We start from the raw sequence: 19,674 nt of genomic DNA on the forward strand, positions 1-19,674 counted from the left end.
GTGTGTGTGTGTGTGTGTGTGTGTGTGTGTGTGTGTGTGTGTGTGTGTTTCCATTCGTGGTCCATGGACCTAGAGATAGCTCCTGGGCTGGTGCATGCCTATGACCAGCTGGGAGCACAAAGAGATGTAGGGAAAACTTACGTGTGCATATGGTGCACAATGTGATGGGTAAGGGCCCACTATTAAGTAAGCTAGGGATTCTGAGATGGGATACACATGTGCAAATGGTATAAATCTAGAAGAACCAGTTTCTCAGCAAGCACATGAAACAGGACAAAGGAACAGAGCCACTGGCAGGGGTTTACCCTTCGCCTGCTAGGAGGGGACAGAAAGAAGCAGACAATAAAGCCGGCTGCCTGCAGCTACCACATAAATAAAGGGTAGAGATTTATAAATCTGATTTAATTGTTTTTAAGGGAATATACAGATTTTGTCAGAGTAACGTGGGGATTTCTTCCTGCTGTTCAAAACTAATACCAAGAGCTTAAGAAGAGAGGCAGAGAGCCAGATGGTAGATGCAGCAGGTATTAAGCTTCACAGAAGAGAGAAATTAGCAAGAGTGAATGAACAAATGCTTTAAAGGTATTTAAAAGTCTTGCAAGGGCAAATTCTCAGGATCTTTGAACATGGTCTACACAGGATTTCTGGTATTGTCAGCAGCCTGGTATAACAAAAATTAGAGCCTATAAATAGGATTATACAGTAAGTAGAAGGGAATTAATTAAAGCTAAATACATAGATAATAAATGTTGAGGCATTTGATCTTAAAAAAAATTAGATTGAAAGCAGGAGGTAGGTAGCCTAATCTCTCAGACAGTAGAAGCTTAGGCCTCGATAATTAAATAAAGAGAAAGAGGCAACTACAATCTGTACCACCGAGGTCATAATCTAAGCATGCGTAATGTATAGAGGCTTTTGACCTTAAATGTAGGCTGAAAGGCAGAAGCATTGTCTCCATGGTTACTATTCCTTTAGATTGCTTTAAATGCTTGGAATTGTTTTAATTATCAAAATGCATGTGGTCATGAGTTTGGTGGTTATATAAAAATTCCTCTGACAGACAGTCAAGCTATACCTTTAATGATTTTTGGTTCCTGGACTAAGGACATGCTATTTGGGGAGAGAGGCTCTGTATTTGTGTTGAGAGGAAAGGAGAAAAGGCTCTGGACCCCCTTGCAAAGTGACAAAGATCAGATATCACAGGGGAAGACCACCTGAAGATCTCAGAAAATTTGAGAAAATTCAAACAAAACAGGTAAATCGATCTGCTGATTCCTCAACATGGAAGGAAGGGGCCAATAACTGGCTTAGACATAAAAATGTCTCTAGCCAAAACTTCAGCTAAAATTAGACAATAAATCTTATTAGTTATAGGATCCTTAACATTCCTCACGCCCTCCTTCATATGGAATGAACAAGGATTTATCACAATTGGTTATTGATAAAATTAACTCATAAAAAGACAGTTGCCTTTCACCTGCTCAAACAAAGAGCAAAATTTCATCCTTAACTGATCTGTGCACCCTGAGCAATCCATACGAAGACCTTAATGGTACTAACATTTTGGTTGTGAGATTCATATATTACAGGATGTACAGCTTTGACAAGATTCATCCTCAGAGATGTTGAGCTGACCTGCTGATCCAGCCCCTGCTTCCTGATGCTGTCTAGAGACTTGCTTCCAGAACAGCTGCAGGAATTGCTGTTGATTTCAGATGATCTCACCTCATTCAACCTTTCAGACAGATCCAGTCAGGCCTGAGGCTTCTAAGCATACAGACTGGATAACAGATGCTAAAGCTAGCTTTCTTAAGTCTTACCAATTTTCTAATTTTCCTATTCCTCCCCACCCCTTTAAAGAATTTCTCATTGCTTCTATTCAGCAGGAAGAAGGCATGGAGAGTTGTCATCCCAATCTTGGGTGTCTGGTTATGGTTATTTTATAAATTATAGATAGGTTGTTTTAAGGGATCATTTGGGAAATGTCAAAATTTTGAAGAGGGAGGAAGTAGGTGGGATGGCTTACTAAATTTATTCTTTTTTTGTTGTTGTTTTTTGTTTTGTTTTGTTTTGTTTTTTTTCAAGACAAGGTTTCTCTGTATAGCCCTGGCTGTCCTGGAACTCACTTTGTAGACCAGGCTGGCCTCGGACTCAGAAATCCGCCTGCCTCTGCCTCCCAAGTGCTGGGATTAAAGACGTGCACCACCACTGCCCAGCTATTAAATTTATTCTTGAATAAAGCATCGTGCAGCCATAATCTTACATTGGTAGAAATCTTTGTAATTGATGTAAAATTGAAGTTACAATTTCTTACATTGGTACAGAATGTATATATTGATATAGAATTAAGATTTTCATTGGTATGGATATGTACATTGGTACAAAATTTGAATTAATATTGTTACTCTTAGGTAGGCATTGGGCCTATGTAATTCATTTAAGAACAAGGTGATTAAGAACACAAGTTAAGGGCCAGATAGTAAACTCATGGTTAGGTTAGATTCTAATTTATTATAATAAAGTGCTTTCAATGTACTCAAATAGAAATGGTTAAGAGTAGCTATAGTTTAACAGTTGAAATATATTTTACATAGATAGTCTTTAAAAACATCAGAAATCCACAGATTGTGACATTTAATGTTCTCATTATTAAGGATTGTTTGACAATGAGACATGTCTGCTCCTGATAGTTTCCCCATTCTCCTTCAAAGAAGAATTGAGCATCTTTATCTTCAGGTCAGGTTGATTATCTTGGCAAGGTAGCCATGGGGCAGAATTGCCTATTTCATCTGCAGACAAAATACTGTCCAAAAAGGACAAACAGGTGGGATAGCCAACTAATAATTTCTGCCAATACAGGGTAAGCTAGCCCTTAATATTCCTACTGCATTTCTGAGTCTGCCAGATGGCTCTGGGGCAAAAGGCTGAAGACAGATGTTCTAACGTTGTAAGAAATGAGGGGACTGTCCAGGTAGTCAGCTGTCTCTACAATTTGTATAAGTTTGAGAAGCTATGCTTGGTGCTTCCTATATACCCAGGTAATATTTAATTCATTCTTGGATTTCTGACAGGATTGAAGATTAATTACACTCCCATAAGCAAACTTAAGTTGTTTAACATTAAAGATATGTTAGAGAATTAAAAACATGGTTTTTAGATGGTGTGACAGGCTAAAATCAAGACATAATTCAGTATAGAATCATAAAGACTAAGTTACAAATGATGGTAGAGTATTTTAAATAATAGACAAATATGATGGACTGGATGTTAATTATATATCATACTCTGCAATTTACATAATTGTTGTGGTTATACTCAATTTATGATTTTTTTATTGGACAGCAAAGATGAGATGTTGGAGATGGATGCTAATGCTTTGGCTCTGTGTGTCCAGGTGTTGAAGGTCCTAGTTCCCAATTGGTTTTTGATCCATCAATAAAGATGCCAACGGCCAATAGGGGGGCACAGTGCAGGACACTGAGAATTGCTTGGGTAGGATGTTGAGAGGCACAGCAGAATCGCCTGAACTGGGGAGAAAAGAAAGGAATGCAGCATCGGCAGGAGATAAAGCCACCCAACCATGTGGGACTTTGGATAAGTGGCCACTGGCCACTTCCATGACTGGCAGGGGAAGGTTTAGGAGTGTCCAGCCTTTGAGGTAGCCAAAGCATTTTAAAGTTAACTGGTGTCTGTGTGTTTTCCATTCGAAGACCCAAGATAGCTCCTGGGTGGGTGTGCACATGCACCTGGCTGGGAGCATAAAGCAGAGTAGTGAAAACTCACCGCTACACTGCTTAGCTCTCTCTGGTGTAGATGCAAGGAAACTCACTGCTACACTGCCTTTCTCTGGTGAAGGTGTGAGGAGTTGTAGTGAAAGCTCACTGCTTAGCTCTGGTGAAGATGTGAGGAGTTGGTATTTTTCAATGACAGACAAAAATGTAATAGAAATACTTGGTTTTATAAGCTTGAAGAATATAAAGTTTGGGAGAACTATTGCAGTTGAGAAATAGGGAAGACACAGGAAGGGCTCTAAATTCTAAATGAAAACTGGGCCTGAATCTCTCCATAACTTCCCTGTTCGCCATCCCTGCCCAGTGATTCTAAGAAGCATCTTTAAGGCTGTACACTAGACAGTTATCCTTGTCAACATAGCAATTTCCAGAACAGCCAGGGATACATAGTGATATCTTATTTACAAACAAACAAACAAACAAACATCCTCCAATATCAAAACACCTGCTATACATGTAATTGAGATTCCAGAAAGACAAGAAAAATGAAGGAAATGAAATAAAAAACCTAAAACCCCCAAACTTTCCAGTATATTGATATAAACTTGTATATTTGATATAAACATATCTAAACTTATAGATTCAAAGAGAGACAGGGAAATAATAGAAAAATTTAAAAGTCTAAACTGAATTATAAATAAATGGTATACCTTAAATCTACCATATCAATTACATTAAATATAAAAGGCCTAAAAGTCCAAAAAAAAAAGTAGAAACTGGCCAGGCAGTGGTGGGGCACGTCTTTAATCCCAGCACTTGGGAGGCAGAGACAGGTGCATTTCTGAGTTCTAGGCCAGCCTGGTCTACAAAGTGAGTTCCAGGACAGCCAGGGCTACACAGAGAAACCCTGTCTTTAAAAACAAAAACAAAAAAAATATAGAAACTGTCAGACTAGATAAAAGGTCATACACACACACATATACACTTACATACATATATACATATATACACACATACACATACATGCACATACACACATATATAGTTTGTTGAGTTTTGTTTGTTTGTTTTGCTTTTCATTTCAGGACTGCTAGATATAGTTCTCTGTCTCTCCTGTGACTCACTGTGTAGAACAGGCTGTACTTGAACTTACAGAGACTCACCTATCTCTACCTCCAAAGTGCCACAACTCAAGGTGTGCACCACCATGCCTGGCTTGGTTTTTCAGTTTTTTAGTCTTTTGTAAGCTGGAATTGAAATCACTGGGTAGCTGAGGATGATTTTGAACTCCTGAGCCTCCTGTTTCTCCCTTCCAAATACTGGAACTACAGACTATTATATCTGCTATTAAGTTTAAAAATTGAGACGCTTTGAAAGTTAAACAATGAAAAGGGTTGTATCATGCAAACAGTAAACAAAAGAAGCCAACGGTAGTAATAATAATATCAGTTAAATACTTTGTGACATGAAGTTAAAAATGATCTATCAAATTTCTGGCTTAGGCTCAGAGAAGGGGCAACAGGTACTCTGTTGGATTACAAAGCCCCTGAGATGGTTCAAGAAGCTGGCCAAGGAGTCAGAGGATGACCCCAAGGCCTCTAAGCAGAAAAAAAAAAGAGGAGCAGAAGTTTAAGGAGCTAAAACAAAGGCTGAGTGAAAGGGCTCCCTGACAATAGGTGAAATAAAAAAACCAGGCAAAGGAGCAAGCTCTTCCTTATGCCTAAGATCATGGTGACTCTTGGTTCATTCCTGGTTAAACACCTGCAGTCCCTGTTATAACATCCTTGGCCCACCTACAAAGTGAGCTGCCTGACATGGGTGCTCAGAACTGAACTGGGGTTCTCCAGCAGAGCAGCAATCACTCTGAACTCTCTCCCACGCCATCTCCTCAGCCCGACACTCTCTTGGTAGACAATATCTATGTCATTTAAAGAGTTGCTTAGCATGAGCTGAGCACCAAGACATCTAAGGGTATAAAAGCTGTCAAAGGACCTGTGTGTGCTGGTGTGTGCCTATCATCTAGAACATGGAGAGGAAAGCAAAGGGCTTCAGGAATCCAAGGCCAATGTTAGCTACAAAGATAATTCAAGGTCAGCCTACATAACACCCTGGATCAAAAAATTAAGTTCTTAAGGCTCCCCAAGAACTAGTAACATTACAAACAGCTTTTAGTCAGCTCACCACATTTCTGTACCCTACCCTCAAAGGCTAAATTTAATTGCCACCGGCCAAAGCAGCAATTCTGGTTATCTTTGATGAGAGTTAAACCTTAGTGGCCCTGTGGATTTAAAAACCAGAACAGCCAGTTACTATTTTATGAATATGGTTAAAGTTTTAGTCATGATATTTCTTTTTAAAAAGATTTATTTATTTATTTTATATATGTGAATTCATTGTAGCCATACAAATGGTTGTGAGTCTTCATGTGGTTGTTGGGAATTGAATTTTTAGGACCTCTGCTCGCTCTGGTCAACCCTGCTTGCTCCAGCCCAAAGATTTAATATTATACGTAAGTACACTGTAGCTGTCTTTAGATGAACCAGAAGAGGGCATCAGATCTCATTACAGATGGTTGTGAGCCACCATGTGGTTGCTGGGATTTGAACTCAGGACCTTTGGAAGAACAGTCAGTGCTCTTTTTTTTTTTAAGATTTATTTATTTATTATATTTAAGTACACTGTAGCTGTCCTCAGACACTCCAGAAGAGGGCGTCAGATCTCGTTATGGATGGTTGTGAGCCACCATGTGGTTGCTGGGATTTGAACTCAGGACCTTTGGAAGAACAGTCAGTGCTCTTTTTTTTTTTAAGATTTATTTATTTATTATATTTAAGTACACTGTAGCTGTCCTCAGACACTCCAGAAGAGGGCGTCAGATCTCGTTATGGATGGTTGTGAGCCACCATGTGGTTGCTGGGATTTGAACTCGGGACCTTCTGAAGAGCAGTCGGCGCTCTTAACCACTGAGCCATCTCGCCAGCCCCAGTCAGTGCTCTTACCCATTGAGCCATCTTGCCAGCCCCCAGTCATGATATTTCTAAAACTAGTGGCTGCATGGACAAAGTTGTCAAACACTTCCTGCATATGAGGAAATAGAAAACCTCAAACACAGCAGGCATCATCTCTCACACCATTCTATTGAAATCCCCCTTTCAGCCCTGTTGCCTGACTTGAAATTTACTCAGCAGCCTTCCAATGCTCTCGTATTTTATCTTACTCATAGGAATTCAGTCTGGGTCTCTAATTTTTTTTTTAAACATATATTCTGTCAACTAAATATGGAGCCAACTTAGATGAGTGCTCCCAGGTACCAGGAGTGTGACAAGACGTGGCATGAAGCATGGACTGGAGGCTAACAAAGACAGCAGTAGCCTGTCTGTCCTGCCTTTGGATTGCTCACTGTCAGACCAGGCATGCTAGCCTAGGCTTTCTTAGAATGGTGTCTTTCAGGAATAGGCTACTCAGTGCACCTTGCTTCTATCTGGCCTTGCCAGAATATCAAGGCTTTTCCTTATGCCAGATAATGGTCCTTATTCACTCTTGTGGATTCCAAGAACAATACTTTCAAAATTTTTGTTCTTGATGAAGGACCAACCAGTCAATGTTTTTTATATAGACTACATAGGAGCCTTGTAAATCTAAGAGGTAGAAGGAATTTCTGCAAAGAAGAAAATGGAAAAGCAGGGAGATCAGAATAAAATGTTTCTGGAAGCACATGGAGTGTGTAACCCTGGGATCAGAACTCAACCTGACTCAAAGATCCCCTGAGCCACCTCACCGTCCTTGTTATGTAAGGGAGTAATATTCGCGTCTTCTTTTCCAAGGAGGATGGGAATTCTGAACACAGAGTATATCTCCTGGGCAAGAGCACTGACCGTGAAGGTTAGAGGTCATTTTTGTTTTCATTTCTCTGTGTATGTGTGTGTTGAGGATGAATGCAAAGCCTTGGGCATGCTAGACAAGCACTTGGCCACTCCGATACATCTTTATCTCAGGTGTACCTCACAGTGGACTATCTAACAATGGGATCACCTGTCAGTATCTACCATAAATATTTTCTAGACTATTATTACATAATCTAAACCTTCCATCAGTGTTTTCTACTATGCTTAAGAAGACTAGCTAGTCTCAAGAACAAGGAGTGGCAATTAGTTCATTTCTCACACTTAAAAAAATGTTATTTTTACAAAAAGTGAGTTACTAAGATAGAAAGTTAACTTAAAATCATTTCTAATCTAAACTGGGAGAGGTAGTCTGTTGTTTCAACAGCTCAGTTTCCTCAGTGTGGTGGTACCCTCTTCCTTCCTCGTCCTTCCTCCCCTGAGAAAGTCTTCACAACACCCCAAGGTACCACTAACAATGCTATTAATGCTACGGATCATTGAAATCCAGGCATCATGGTCACTACACGCCTAAATGCCACCACAAGCACAAAGTAAAGACACACTTGAAAGCAGTCAAATTTTAACCTCAAACTTTCTCCCAAACGAATCTCTCCCCTTGCTACCAATAAGTGGGTTCTGTGTAAATCAAAAGGACATTGTCCTTCAGAACACAGAACAAAATAATGCTTTATCTAAGTAGGAAAAAAGTCATGAGATATGCTTCAAAACACATCTTAGTGTTGAAAATTTCTCAACAAAATTTTAAAAAGAAAAAAAAAACCTCTTCCCTTTCTTCTAACTCAGATTCCCAATTTCTCTCCTTTTCCTGTCAGACTTATCAAGTGTATGCTCAGCTTCTGCGCTGGTCTCTCCTGGGGACATCTTAAGAGATGAAAACAAGCCTCTTGCCGGGCATGGTGGCGCACGCCTTTAATCCCAGCACTTGGGAGGCACAGGCAGGTGGATTTCTGAGTTCTAGGCCAGCCTGGTCTACAAAGTGAGTTCCAGGATAGCCAGGGCTACACAGAGAAACCCTGTCTCGAAAAAAACAAAACAAAACAAACAAAACAAAACAAAACAAAAAAACAAAAAAAAAACAAAACAAAAAAAAAAGAAAGAAAGAAAGAAAAAAGAAAGCAAGCCTCTTTGGCTAAGTTCCTGGGAATTGAATCCAGAGCTGCACATGTGCTAGGCACACATGGTAGCTCTAAACTGAGCTCTCAGCCCCTTAGGTGTGCATCTGTAAAGAATGAGAGGGGGTTTCCACCTCTCCTTTATTCCTTCTTGGGTACTGGGATTCAAATACAATAGCTAGAGCTGAACTGATGGGGCTAGAGTGACAGCCCAGTGGATCAAGTGTTTACTGTGCACGCATGAGGACCTGATTCATGTAAAAGCCAGGCATGGCTGAAAACACTCGTGTAACCCCAGTGTGTACGTGCATGCATGCATGCATGTGTGCATGTACACGCATACACGCACATGTTTTATGTGTGCAAGTGTGTGCCTGTTGGGGGATAGTGAGACACAGAGAGAGACAGGTGTGGCCGAGAGGCTTGCTTACAAAGCCAGTCTACCTAACATGGTAAGCCCCAGGTTCAGTGAGAGACCATGTCCCATCCCCAAAGAAAAAGAGAACAAAGGAAAGGAAAAGAGAGAAAGATAGAGAGTGACAGAACACTCTATGTCAACTCCCAGCTGCCACATGTACACACATGCATGAGCACCTTTCTATTTACACATATGTACATCACATAAAACAACAACAAAACTCAAACAACAACAAAACCTGGACTGAGGAAATGCCTCAGTCTGTTCAATAAAATCATGAGTCTGACCCTCAGAACCCACTCTATAAACTGCTCCTGGGGTTGGACATGGAAGAGCACTGGCTGTTCTTCCAGAGGATCTGGGTTCAATTTCCAGCACCTATGTTGCAGCTCATGACTGTCTGTAACTCTGATCCCTGGGGATCCGATACCCTCTCTGGCCTCCACAGCTATCAGGCACAGGTCTGGAACAAAGACATTCATGTAGGCAAAAATACATACACATAAAAATAAATAAAAATTTTAAAAAGCAGGACATGGGCATGGTGGTGCACATCTGTAATCCCAGCATTAAAGAGGTAGAGACAGGCAGCTTTTTTGGGTACCACTGGCTAGCCAGACTTGTCTGTTTGCCAAGCTCTAGGCCAGTGAGAGACCCTGCCTCATAAAATTAAAAAACCAGGGATGGTATCTGAGGAACAATACCCAGGGTTGTCCTCTGGCTTCTACATAAATACATGTCACATACACACACACACACACACACACACACACACACACACACACACACACACACACACACAGAGTCAGAGGAGTGCCTGCGTTCTGGCACTGATGTGTACCAGACAAGCTGTGTCCACCTTCTGGACTTCCATGGGAAAGAAAGACATCATTGCCTAGACTTTACCCCACTTTGGTGCTGGGGATCCACCCCAGGGCCTCACGCATGCTAAGCAGGTGTTCTAACACTCAGTCCAACCTGGATCTTGCTGGGCCATTGTTGCTTTGTGTCTCCCACCCCTTGCAGCCAAGCCAGCTCTGACTCTACAGAATGAACACTTCCCTGCTCTGCATGCACTGTCACTTCAGCTGGACTATAGGTTCCTGGGGGATATAAGCTCTGATACTGCACAGCTCCAAAATACTTAATGACTGACCTAGATTTCAATGAGCTTGCTATTACATAATTCTGGATGGGTCACTCTTTAATATTAGCTGGGGGCAGAACATAATGATAAATGAGTTTTTTTTTTTTTTTTTTTTTTTTTTTAAAGGGCCAAGGTAACAGCTGGTCCAGATATAGTCAGATTCACCTTTTTCCTCCTGTTTTTGTTTTGCTCCAGGGAATCAATTCAGGGAATGAAAAGAGAGTTTAAGAAAACATGGTATTATTCTGGCACATAATACTACCTATTCTGGTACTACTACATGTAGGTTTCTTTTATTATGTTTGTTTTTTGTTTTTTTTTTTTTTTAATTTCATTTTCTTGATGAGTGTTTCACAACGTTGCTCAGGCAGGGCTCCAAATTCTGGAGCTCAAGTGCTCCTCTTGCCTCAGCCTCCTAAGTAGACTATAGGTATAGCACCACAAATAAAGATTCTGTGTGTGTGTGTGTGTGTGTGTGTGTGTGTGTGTGTGCATGTGTGTATTGCTACAGTATTCACGTGGAGGCCAAAGGACAACCTCTGGTGTCAGTCCTCAAATTCTACTTTGTTTGAAACAGGGTCTCTGTCATTATCATCTGCTTCATATGCCAGGCTCACTGGCCTATGATCTCCTGGGGTTCTCCTGTCTTTAGACACATTTCCTGGGAGGAGCAGTGCTGTATGATGTCTGCTTTTGTTGTTGTTTTTTCTTTAAACATGGGTCCCAGGGGGGTCTCAAATACAACTTCACATGCTTGCATGGTCAACTGTTTTATCATCTTGAGTGAGTTCTTCAATCTCTGAATTGAGTTTTTTAAAGAACCCAGCATAGGGCTGGAGAGGAGGCTCAGTGTTAAGGGCACTAGCTATTCTTCCAGAGGACCCGGGGTTAATTTCCAGCATCCACATGGCAGCTCACAACTGTCTGTAACTCCAGTTGTAGAGAATCTAGAGCCCTCAGACAGACATATATGCAGGTAAAACACCAATGCACATGAATAAAAATAAATACATCTTTAAAAAGCAGCAGCTCCAACACGATGATAGTATCTGCCACTTGGGAGTGACAATGCATGCCATCTGTATCACCTGGGAGGCAGAGGTAGAGAACTTAAGAGTCCATACCAGCCTGGACTACATACTGAGTTCTAGGCTAGCCTAGGCTAAAAGTGAGATCCTGTCTCAAAGGAAAAAGACATTTTGTTATTAGAGGGAACAAATCATTTCCTAGTCCTCTGATTTCCATGGGATGTTCTTCTTGTAGTCTCGACCTTTCTTATCTAACATGCTCTCTAGGAAATGGATGCCTCAGATTGACAAAACTGAAAAGAAAAGAATCCTTCAATTGGACAATCTGCACCATGGTACTGTGAAGACGATCATAAGACGGTCACAATAGGCAGATCAAATATTCTCCTTCTAAGTCTATTTACTTTTGACCTTGTTAGGAACACCTTTGCTTATATAAACTTTGGCCTAGTTTCCTTCCTGTCAATCATTGATTTTGAGTGAGTGGAAAATGTGTTTACATTGACTATAAACCCTTCTGATTCATTCATTCATAGACTGGGAATTAGATTCCCTCTAATGTCTCAGTATCTTACCAGACAGCATCCAAAGCTCCTTGCTGACCTGACAGAACTCATGCCCCTCCCAAGCAACCTGTTTTACATAAGGTAATAAGCGGAGCTAGGTCCTGTCATCACATGGATGTTTATCTCTGTCAACAAAACTCTGTATTAGGAGACATTATACCAACGTCCACATGTTCTTCATAGGAAATGAGCTGTGTGTGGCTTGTGCTTCTAAATTATAAAATTTGCTACTCTGAAGAGACACCAGGAGATGAAAGAAAGAAAACAAACTTTTCTACAACACACTTTGTACAATCAAGTACTGTGTACATCCCAACTAGGTTCTCTGAAGCAGAAGAGAGAACTGTGGAGGGGGGATTCAGTTAACTGCTTGGAATGCTCTGTAAGTGGCGGTCCCGACAGGAGTCCAGGTTTAACTTGAAAGCCCATCTAGGGCTCACAAAGCTTCGTCAGCTGGCAAAGCCCCAGCCACACCCCTAACAACTGAGCTCCTGTCTTGCTTCTTTAGAACCCAGCACAGCTTTCTTTCAAGCTTTCAGATTTATGTTTCACCTCGGGGGTCTCTGAAACTGCCTGTACTCCGTGGTAAAAGGGAAAAACATTATGTAATTCTCAGTCCCCTCTCACTGATTCTGAGAGGACCATCTGATTTGCCCTGGTCTGACTGTTGGAACGTTGCTGAAGGAATACTGTGGGAGTTCTCAGCTGGGCAGAGGCCATTATAGCTTCTCTGCTCAGAAACCTTCTTCCACCAACAGAGCAGTTCAGGGTGAACCTGCATGCAGGTGAAGCACCATGAGGGCTGAGCCGAGTAGCCCCAGCCAAGGTCCCCCCACCCCACCCTCCCCAGCATCTAGCTGTCTCGACAGCTGACAACATATGCACAAATGATCCTGGCCAAGGCCCCAAAATACCTTCAGCAACCTTAGCCCAAACTGCCCATCCTTGGGACTGAGCAAAGCAGCTGTTTTAACCCACTAAGCGCTGGGAGGGTTTGTTAAATGACAAAGCTAACTGATACAGCCTCTCCAACTTACAGCAGAGACTTGACATTTTTTTTTCTCAAGGCTTTATTTGTAGAACTCAGACACTCTGAGTGTTGTGTTGCATGTACTTATTAGCATGGGTATATGCATGTGGGTACATGTGTGTGGAAGGAAGTGGTTAATTCCGGCTGCCTTTCCTTAATCACTATCTGCGATTGGTTTTTCAAGGGTCTCTAAGTGAGCCTGAAGCTCACCATCCTGAGTAGACTGGCTGGTCTAATGAGTTTCAGGGTTTGGCTTCCATCTCCCTGGTGCTGGGGTTACAGGAACACATCACTGTGTCCAGGCTTTTTTTCTTTTTAAAAAAGATTATTTATTTCTATTTCATGTGTATGAGTGTTTGTTAGCATATATGTATGTGTACCATGTTGCATGCCTTGTGCCCACATGCTCAAAAGAGAGTCTAGAATTAGTTTTACAGGCAGCTGTGAGCTGCCATGTGGTGCTGGGAACTAAACCTGATCCTCTGCAAGAGCAGCGAGTGTTCCTAACTGCTGATCTACTTCTCCAGTCCCTGAGCTCGGTTTTTCAAGTGGATTCTGAGGATCCAAATTCAGGTTCTCATGTTTACTGTGCAGGAACTGCACCGGCTGAGCCATTTCCTCAGCGAGAGGAAACTCTTGACAACGAGAAAGAAAGTTCTAGGCCCCAAGGTCACTGGTGAGCTCCCTGATAAGGGCTGGCTTGCTCCTTCCCTCTCCGGGCAAAGGCCAGTCGGATTCAGCCCAGACCTCCTCACTCTCACACAGTGAGTGCGCATGAAACCTGGGTTAGGTCTGCAGAAGCTCCTGAACCCAGAGTAGGGACAAATTCATAGTTGCAACCCTCTGAGGCTGGAGCGGGAGGACCAGAAGTTCAAGGTTATTCTAGTTCTTCAAGCAGCAGTCAAGGAACTGGTACAGCCTTCTCACAAGGTCCCAGAGAGAAATGCAAGGTTGCTGATTATTTCTTGCCTTCCTTACATTTTGGCTACATTTTAACTTTGAGGTTAGCCTGAGCTATGTAAGATCCAGTCTCAAGATTGGAGTGGGGAGTAGCTTTGTAGATCCCCAGCTTTTTAGCATGACCAAGTTTGAGCCGTAAATTAGAAATAAGCGTTTTAACTGGATGTTGTTTAAAAATGAAATAATCAGAGATTCTTGCTACTTCCTAGCAACCGAGTTCCAAAATATTGTATCTGAGCTTCTGAGAGAATGCTCTTTCATGGACAGAAGAGGCTTTGCCTGTGTAAGATCAGAATTAACTTGTTAAAACAGAATTTTGGTTGGGCAGTGGTAGCGCACGCCTTTAATCCCAGCACTTGGGAGGCAGAGGCAGGCAGATTTCTGAGTTCGAGGCCAGCCTGGTGGTCTACAGAGTGAGTTCCAGGACAGCCAGGGCTATACAGAGAAACCCAGTCTCAAAAAAACCAAACCAAACCAAAAAAACAACAACCAAACAAACAAAAAAAACAGAACTTTCTGTTATGCCATTCCCCTCTTCGCATCAAAATGTTTTTATCCACATAAATTTAACCTTAGTTTTTCTAACAATCAAGTGTTTCTAGTTTAGCAAGAGTTAATGCTAAGACACAAGTCACAGACTGTACCATTGCAATATAACCATCAGCTAAGAAAGACTAATACACACACACCACTATTTTCCTAATTGCCCTGCTTTAAGACTCTGGAGCTGAATCTGAAATGTAAAGCTGCTAAGTCACATGGAAAATTTGTACCTGGTGGCTAAGTTGAATAATGGCGGCTCAAAAATGCTGTGGTATCAGCTGGCTACCAGCCACAAGCACCTGCAAATTCAGGTGCACAAAAAAAGGAACTGACTGCCTGTGGAAAAATAAGGATGACCTACAAGCTGATGCTGAGCGTTTTTTACACTTGGACCTAAGCTAGGCAGATAAGATCAGAAATCTAAGGTCCAAATTCAAAGTGTGGTGTGAGAGCCTCTGTCTACTGTCTCAGGAGATTGGAGATGCTGTTCTGCATAGCACTGCTCCATTGGGAGCTGCAGCTGTACATTGTGGGGGTGCGGGGAGGTAGCTCTAATTTCATTTGTTCATTTACCCTCGGTTCATGTGGTTAGTATGCTAAGAATCATTTCCTGTGAGGTGATCAGTTAGGAAAGGGAGAAAAAAGAATCCGATGTAAGTAATAAGTAATAGCTTAGGAGATTGCCTGTGTGTGAGAAAGGGGTGAGGGAGAAGGAGAGGGAAAGACAGAGGTATACACCTAAGGGGGGGGGGGGAACTTGTTTTTTTGTTTTGTTTTGTTTTGTTTTGTTTTGTTTTTTGAGACAGGGTTTCTCTGTGTAGCCCTGCCTCTCCTGGAACTCACTCTGCCTCCCAAGTGGTGGGCTTTAAAGGCATGGACCACCACAGTGGCGGTGGTGGGATGAGGGTTGCGATATGTACCCTAATAGCCTAGAGCTTCCTACAAAGACTAAGCTAGCCATGAACTCACAGAAGTCTACCTGCCTCTGCCTCCTTTTGCTGGGATTATAGGTGTGCTCCATCATGATCACTCAGCCCGAAATATTAACATATTTGTAAGAATTAAGTGAAAAACAGGAAACAATCTTTTCCAGGTACCTGTATCCTAATTCTTCACTGAGATGGATCATATGAAGGATGTAGGATTCCTTGCTTGTTCCAGTGAGGCCAGGTAAGAGCAAGATAGTAGGTCTGGTGCTGGCATCCACATAGCACATACTGTTATTGTTATCAAACCAGTCCAGTGAGATCTGTCCTCCGTCTGCAGTTTTAATGAGTTCACTGCAAGTGACAGTTCCAAAGGCATTACTGAGCAGTCCTTTCAGTTGCATCTTGGTGTTTTCATTCTATAAATATGACATTATCTGGTCATCTCAAAATAACTTAACCTAAATTTGCAAATATATACATAGCTATAAAAGTCACCTCCTTTCATTACAAAAATATTATGAAGATTAATGCTTATTTTCAGCAGCCTCAATAAAAGGTTATAGGTAAAAAATGAACTCCAAAAGGGAATATTAGGGTAATTGGTGTGTGTGTTAATGTGGTAAAAATGAATTATATACATGAACAAAATTATCAAAGAATCAATAAAATATTTTAATTAAAAAAAAGCTTCAAAGAACTTCAAATATTTGGGTGGGAGTGTGGCTTTTCAATTTATCTGTGGTACCACACACACATATACACACACATAGCCCTTTATATATCTACATTAATTATTTCCTTATTACTCTCAAGTGCCCAGCATTTAACCCCTATTTGATTGAGGTCATACAGATACCGCCAGGAAATTATGAGGAAGTCCAAGGCTGACTGGTTCTATGCTACAGCTCTTTTGACTCAGTGATGAAGCCCCTGAGTACCTTGAAAAAATCTGCTTCTTGAACAACTTCTCACATAGCATCTGAGGGCCCAAAAGTACAAATTGGCAGGGGGGAAAAAAGAGGAACTCTGGAAAGACTAGATGACTCAGGGAAATTAGTAACAGACACCATCTAAATCTCCTAGTTAGATATGTTCCCATCCATGTTGGCAACACCTCAAAGACATTATCCTCAAAAATCCATGTGCTTATTACTGAGTTCTTTTGTGAGGAGACACACAAAACCTAACGCTATTGATAGCTGTCTAACCCCTATCCCAGGATCCCCAACATATGAATACATCAGTGCATCTTATCAAGGCGTCTAGGTCCTCAAGGACAAATTGGACAACAGTAACACAGCTCCCCTCTGCTCCCTCCCCCCAAAGAGCTTCTCACATCCCAGAAGTAAGACAGGACGTTCATTCTGTCCATTCACATTAGGATGAAAAGGAGACAAAACAAAACAAAGTAAAAAGGTGGGGAGGGGCAATAGCTGAATATTTTCCTGCAGCTGGAGGTAGGTGGGTAGACCCCACACCCCTCCCATTTTCTTGTCTCTTTAACATTGTTTCTTTTTGTTAACCACAGGTGCATTAACTAAGATCTGGAAGCGGGAATTAAAACCTGTGATTTAGAAGACACATCTCAAGATGGACATTCACTTACTTCCTGTATTGCACCGGGGGTTTGGAAGTGATGAAGGGTCTCAGCAATGTCTGTCCTCGGCTCTCCCAGCACCAGACCGTCGGGTAATAGGTTTCTGTCACCACGGGACAGTGGTCCTGTAGGAAGCGGCTGAAACTCTCCCCTCCAATCACTAACTGGGGTTTCTGCCGGGAGAAGCAGCATCGGTAAGGGGTCCAGAACAAAGTTTACGGCGGTCGTAAACCAGCAACCAGTGGACTTAGCAGTGTCCCCACCCGAAGGCCACGAGCGAGCCCTCCGATTCCATCTCCCCGGAGACTGACGCACAGAATTCATAATCACAACAGTCCCAATCTGCGCTCAGTCGCATCCCAGGAGAAAGACGAACAGAGTCCGGGTGCCCTTCCCGAAGTACTGCAGCTGTGCAGGCCGGACCGAGGCCGGGAGGACCTAGGGGCAGGACCTTGAACCTCAGCCGGAGGCTAGGGTCGCCTGCGCAACCGCGGATCCCCCCGGGCCCGCCACGCTCCACTGCCCCCGCCCCCAGCTCACCTTGGCAATGCTACTCAGGTAGTAGCAAGCATAGGCAACGCTGAATCCCAAGATCAGTGACAAGCCCACGCCCGAGCCGAAGAAGCCGACGCGAACCTGGTGCTCCAGGTAGAGCGCCAGCTCCCGGGACAGCACCCGCAGGTCCATGGCCAGGCGCTGCATAGTGCGAGCCCTGCTCAACTGCAGCGGAGGCCAGCTCGCCGGAGCGCCGGGGAACGGAGACGCCGGGAGGAGGCGCCTACGGGGTGGAGCACGGCTTTTGCCTCAGCCAACGGCGGCCCGGGAGGCGTGGCCCGTCCCGTTCCGTCCCACCCTACCTGAGAACCTTCCAGACGCCAGCTGGACCGCCCGGAGGCCGTGGACCCCCAGTGTCCCTTCAGAGCCAGGAGAGAGCTCGCGAGCTAGACGAAAACAGACCGGGCCGCCACTTGACCTTGAATTAGTAGACTCGGCCCAGCTCGGGAGGCCGCAGTTTGCAGAGGGCCCGCACTTGCTCCAGAATCCAAAGCAGACGCGGAAGGAGAGCTTGCACAACGCAGGAAGAGTATCCTCTGTCCCACTGGAGCTTGCGTCTCTAGGGAGACTGTTTAAAGAAAAAAAACATCCCATCAATTGCAAGACACTCACGCTAGACTTTCAATCTCTCGGTGAATCTTTTATAGCTAAGGGCTATTAAATGAGAACTAGGTCTAGAAACTGGTAATAGGATTCAATCATGTGATTGATTAATTAACTCACAGGTGTATGGCTACCTAGGATGAGCACAGGAAACCATTTATGAAGTAGGTTCTCTTAGGCTTGTTTGTGGCAACATGACAGAAGTCTGAGAGTAAAGATATCTGAAACAAGGGTGGCAAGATTAAACGAGGAAACAGCAAAGGTAAGGGCTGCCAAGACTACAAAAAACTGTCACAAAGTTCAAAATTATTTGAATATATTGCTTTTTTTTTTTCTTTTTAAAGACAGTCTTACCTAGCTCAGGCTGAACTTGAACTCACTATGTAGCTAAGAACTTAAAATTTTCCTACTTTCACCTTCCTAGTGCTGGGATCATCAGCCAAACTGGGATTGTCACCAACCTAAGTTTATACCCTGCAAGGGATAGAACTCAGGGCTCTGTGCCTGCTAGGCAAGCACTCTACCAACTGAGCTACATCCCTAGCTATAGATTGCCTATGTTTATAGCAGCACCTGGGACTTGTATTTGTGGATTACAGTATGAGATAGCAATACATGTGTAACCTATAGGGATCAATTCAGGGTAACTAGCCTATCTGTTGCTGCGGATAGTCAGCACCTCTGTGCTGGGGTCCTAATAGTTATGGAATAATAAAGTGTTGTCAACAAGTTAGGAGTGATTGTAAGTTAGTGATCTCTCACTTCACAGGGAGATGAGATGGGCTGGAAGTGAGCGCTTTACTTGGCTTTGCCTTGGTCGTTGAAGCTAACTGGAGTTGGTCTCCAGAATAACTGTTCACCTTCACTGAGAAAGGCTCCCTGGATATCGCTGTCTCACTTTGTTTTGTTTTTGTTTCTCTAGACCAGCAGTTCTCAACCTGTGGGACTTGGCCACTTTGGGGGCAGAACGACCCTTTCACAGGGGTGGCATACCCAATGTCCTGCATAGCAGGTATTTATGACTCATGACAGTAGCTCAGCTAACTACTTTCACTGAAAGTAGTTAAGGGACCAGCCTGGGCTACAGGAGGCTCCGCCCTCTTCCCCAGTATTGCAGAGTGGGACTCATGATGGCAATGGTCTTGCTTTTTGATTTGTCCTTGAGCTCCTGGTTTTTATTGTTTTTCCTCTGTGTGTGTGTGTGTGTGTTTCTGGGGATTGCGCCCACAGTCCCATGCAATGTTGAAAGTGCTCCTCTGTCAAGTTATATCCTCAGCTCTCATTTTCAACTACAATCTATAGTGAAAGGTAACTGGAGAAGAATTTCTGAAGATAAGTGAGCGAAGACTTAAAAGTTAGCCCCCCTGTGGTTGCTATTACTGAGGAGGCAGAGAGTGAGAGTGACTGATAGAGGAAAGAGGCTGTGTTGCTGGAAACTGGAAGTCCAGGCTGAAGGACCTCATCTGACAAGGGTCTCATACATGGCCAACATCAGAAAGGCAGCAGGTTGTGCAGAAGAGGCAAACAGAAGTGCTCTCACAATGTCTGCT

The 19,674-nt window shown here is 42.9% G+C and overlaps 1 protein-coding gene across 1 annotated transcript in view; it reads right to left on the reverse strand.

Annotated features, from left to right (window-relative positions):
- The window catches only part of Abhd3 (abhydrolase domain containing 3), a 63,974-nt gene extending 46,243 nt beyond the window's left edge, over positions 1-17,731 (reverse strand). The window contains exons 1-3 of the mRNA XM_021150624.2: positions 17,507-17,731; positions 16,976-17,139; positions 15,538-15,720 (exon numbers count right to left, since the gene is read on the reverse strand). Coding sequence (XP_021006283.1) covers positions 15,538-15,720; positions 16,976-17,139; positions 17,507-17,668 — 509 coding nt within the window. The 5' untranslated portion in view covers positions 17,669-17,731. The remainder of the gene's footprint in view (positions 1-15,537; positions 15,721-16,975; positions 17,140-17,506) is intronic.
- Positions 17,732-19,674: the final 1,943 nt, after the last annotated feature.

This window comes from Mus caroli, chromosome 18 (assembly GCF_900094665.2).
Source record: "Mus caroli chromosome 18, CAROLI_EIJ_v1.1, whole genome shotgun sequence".
NCBI lineage: Eukaryota > Metazoa > Chordata > Mammalia > Rodentia > Muridae > Mus > Mus caroli.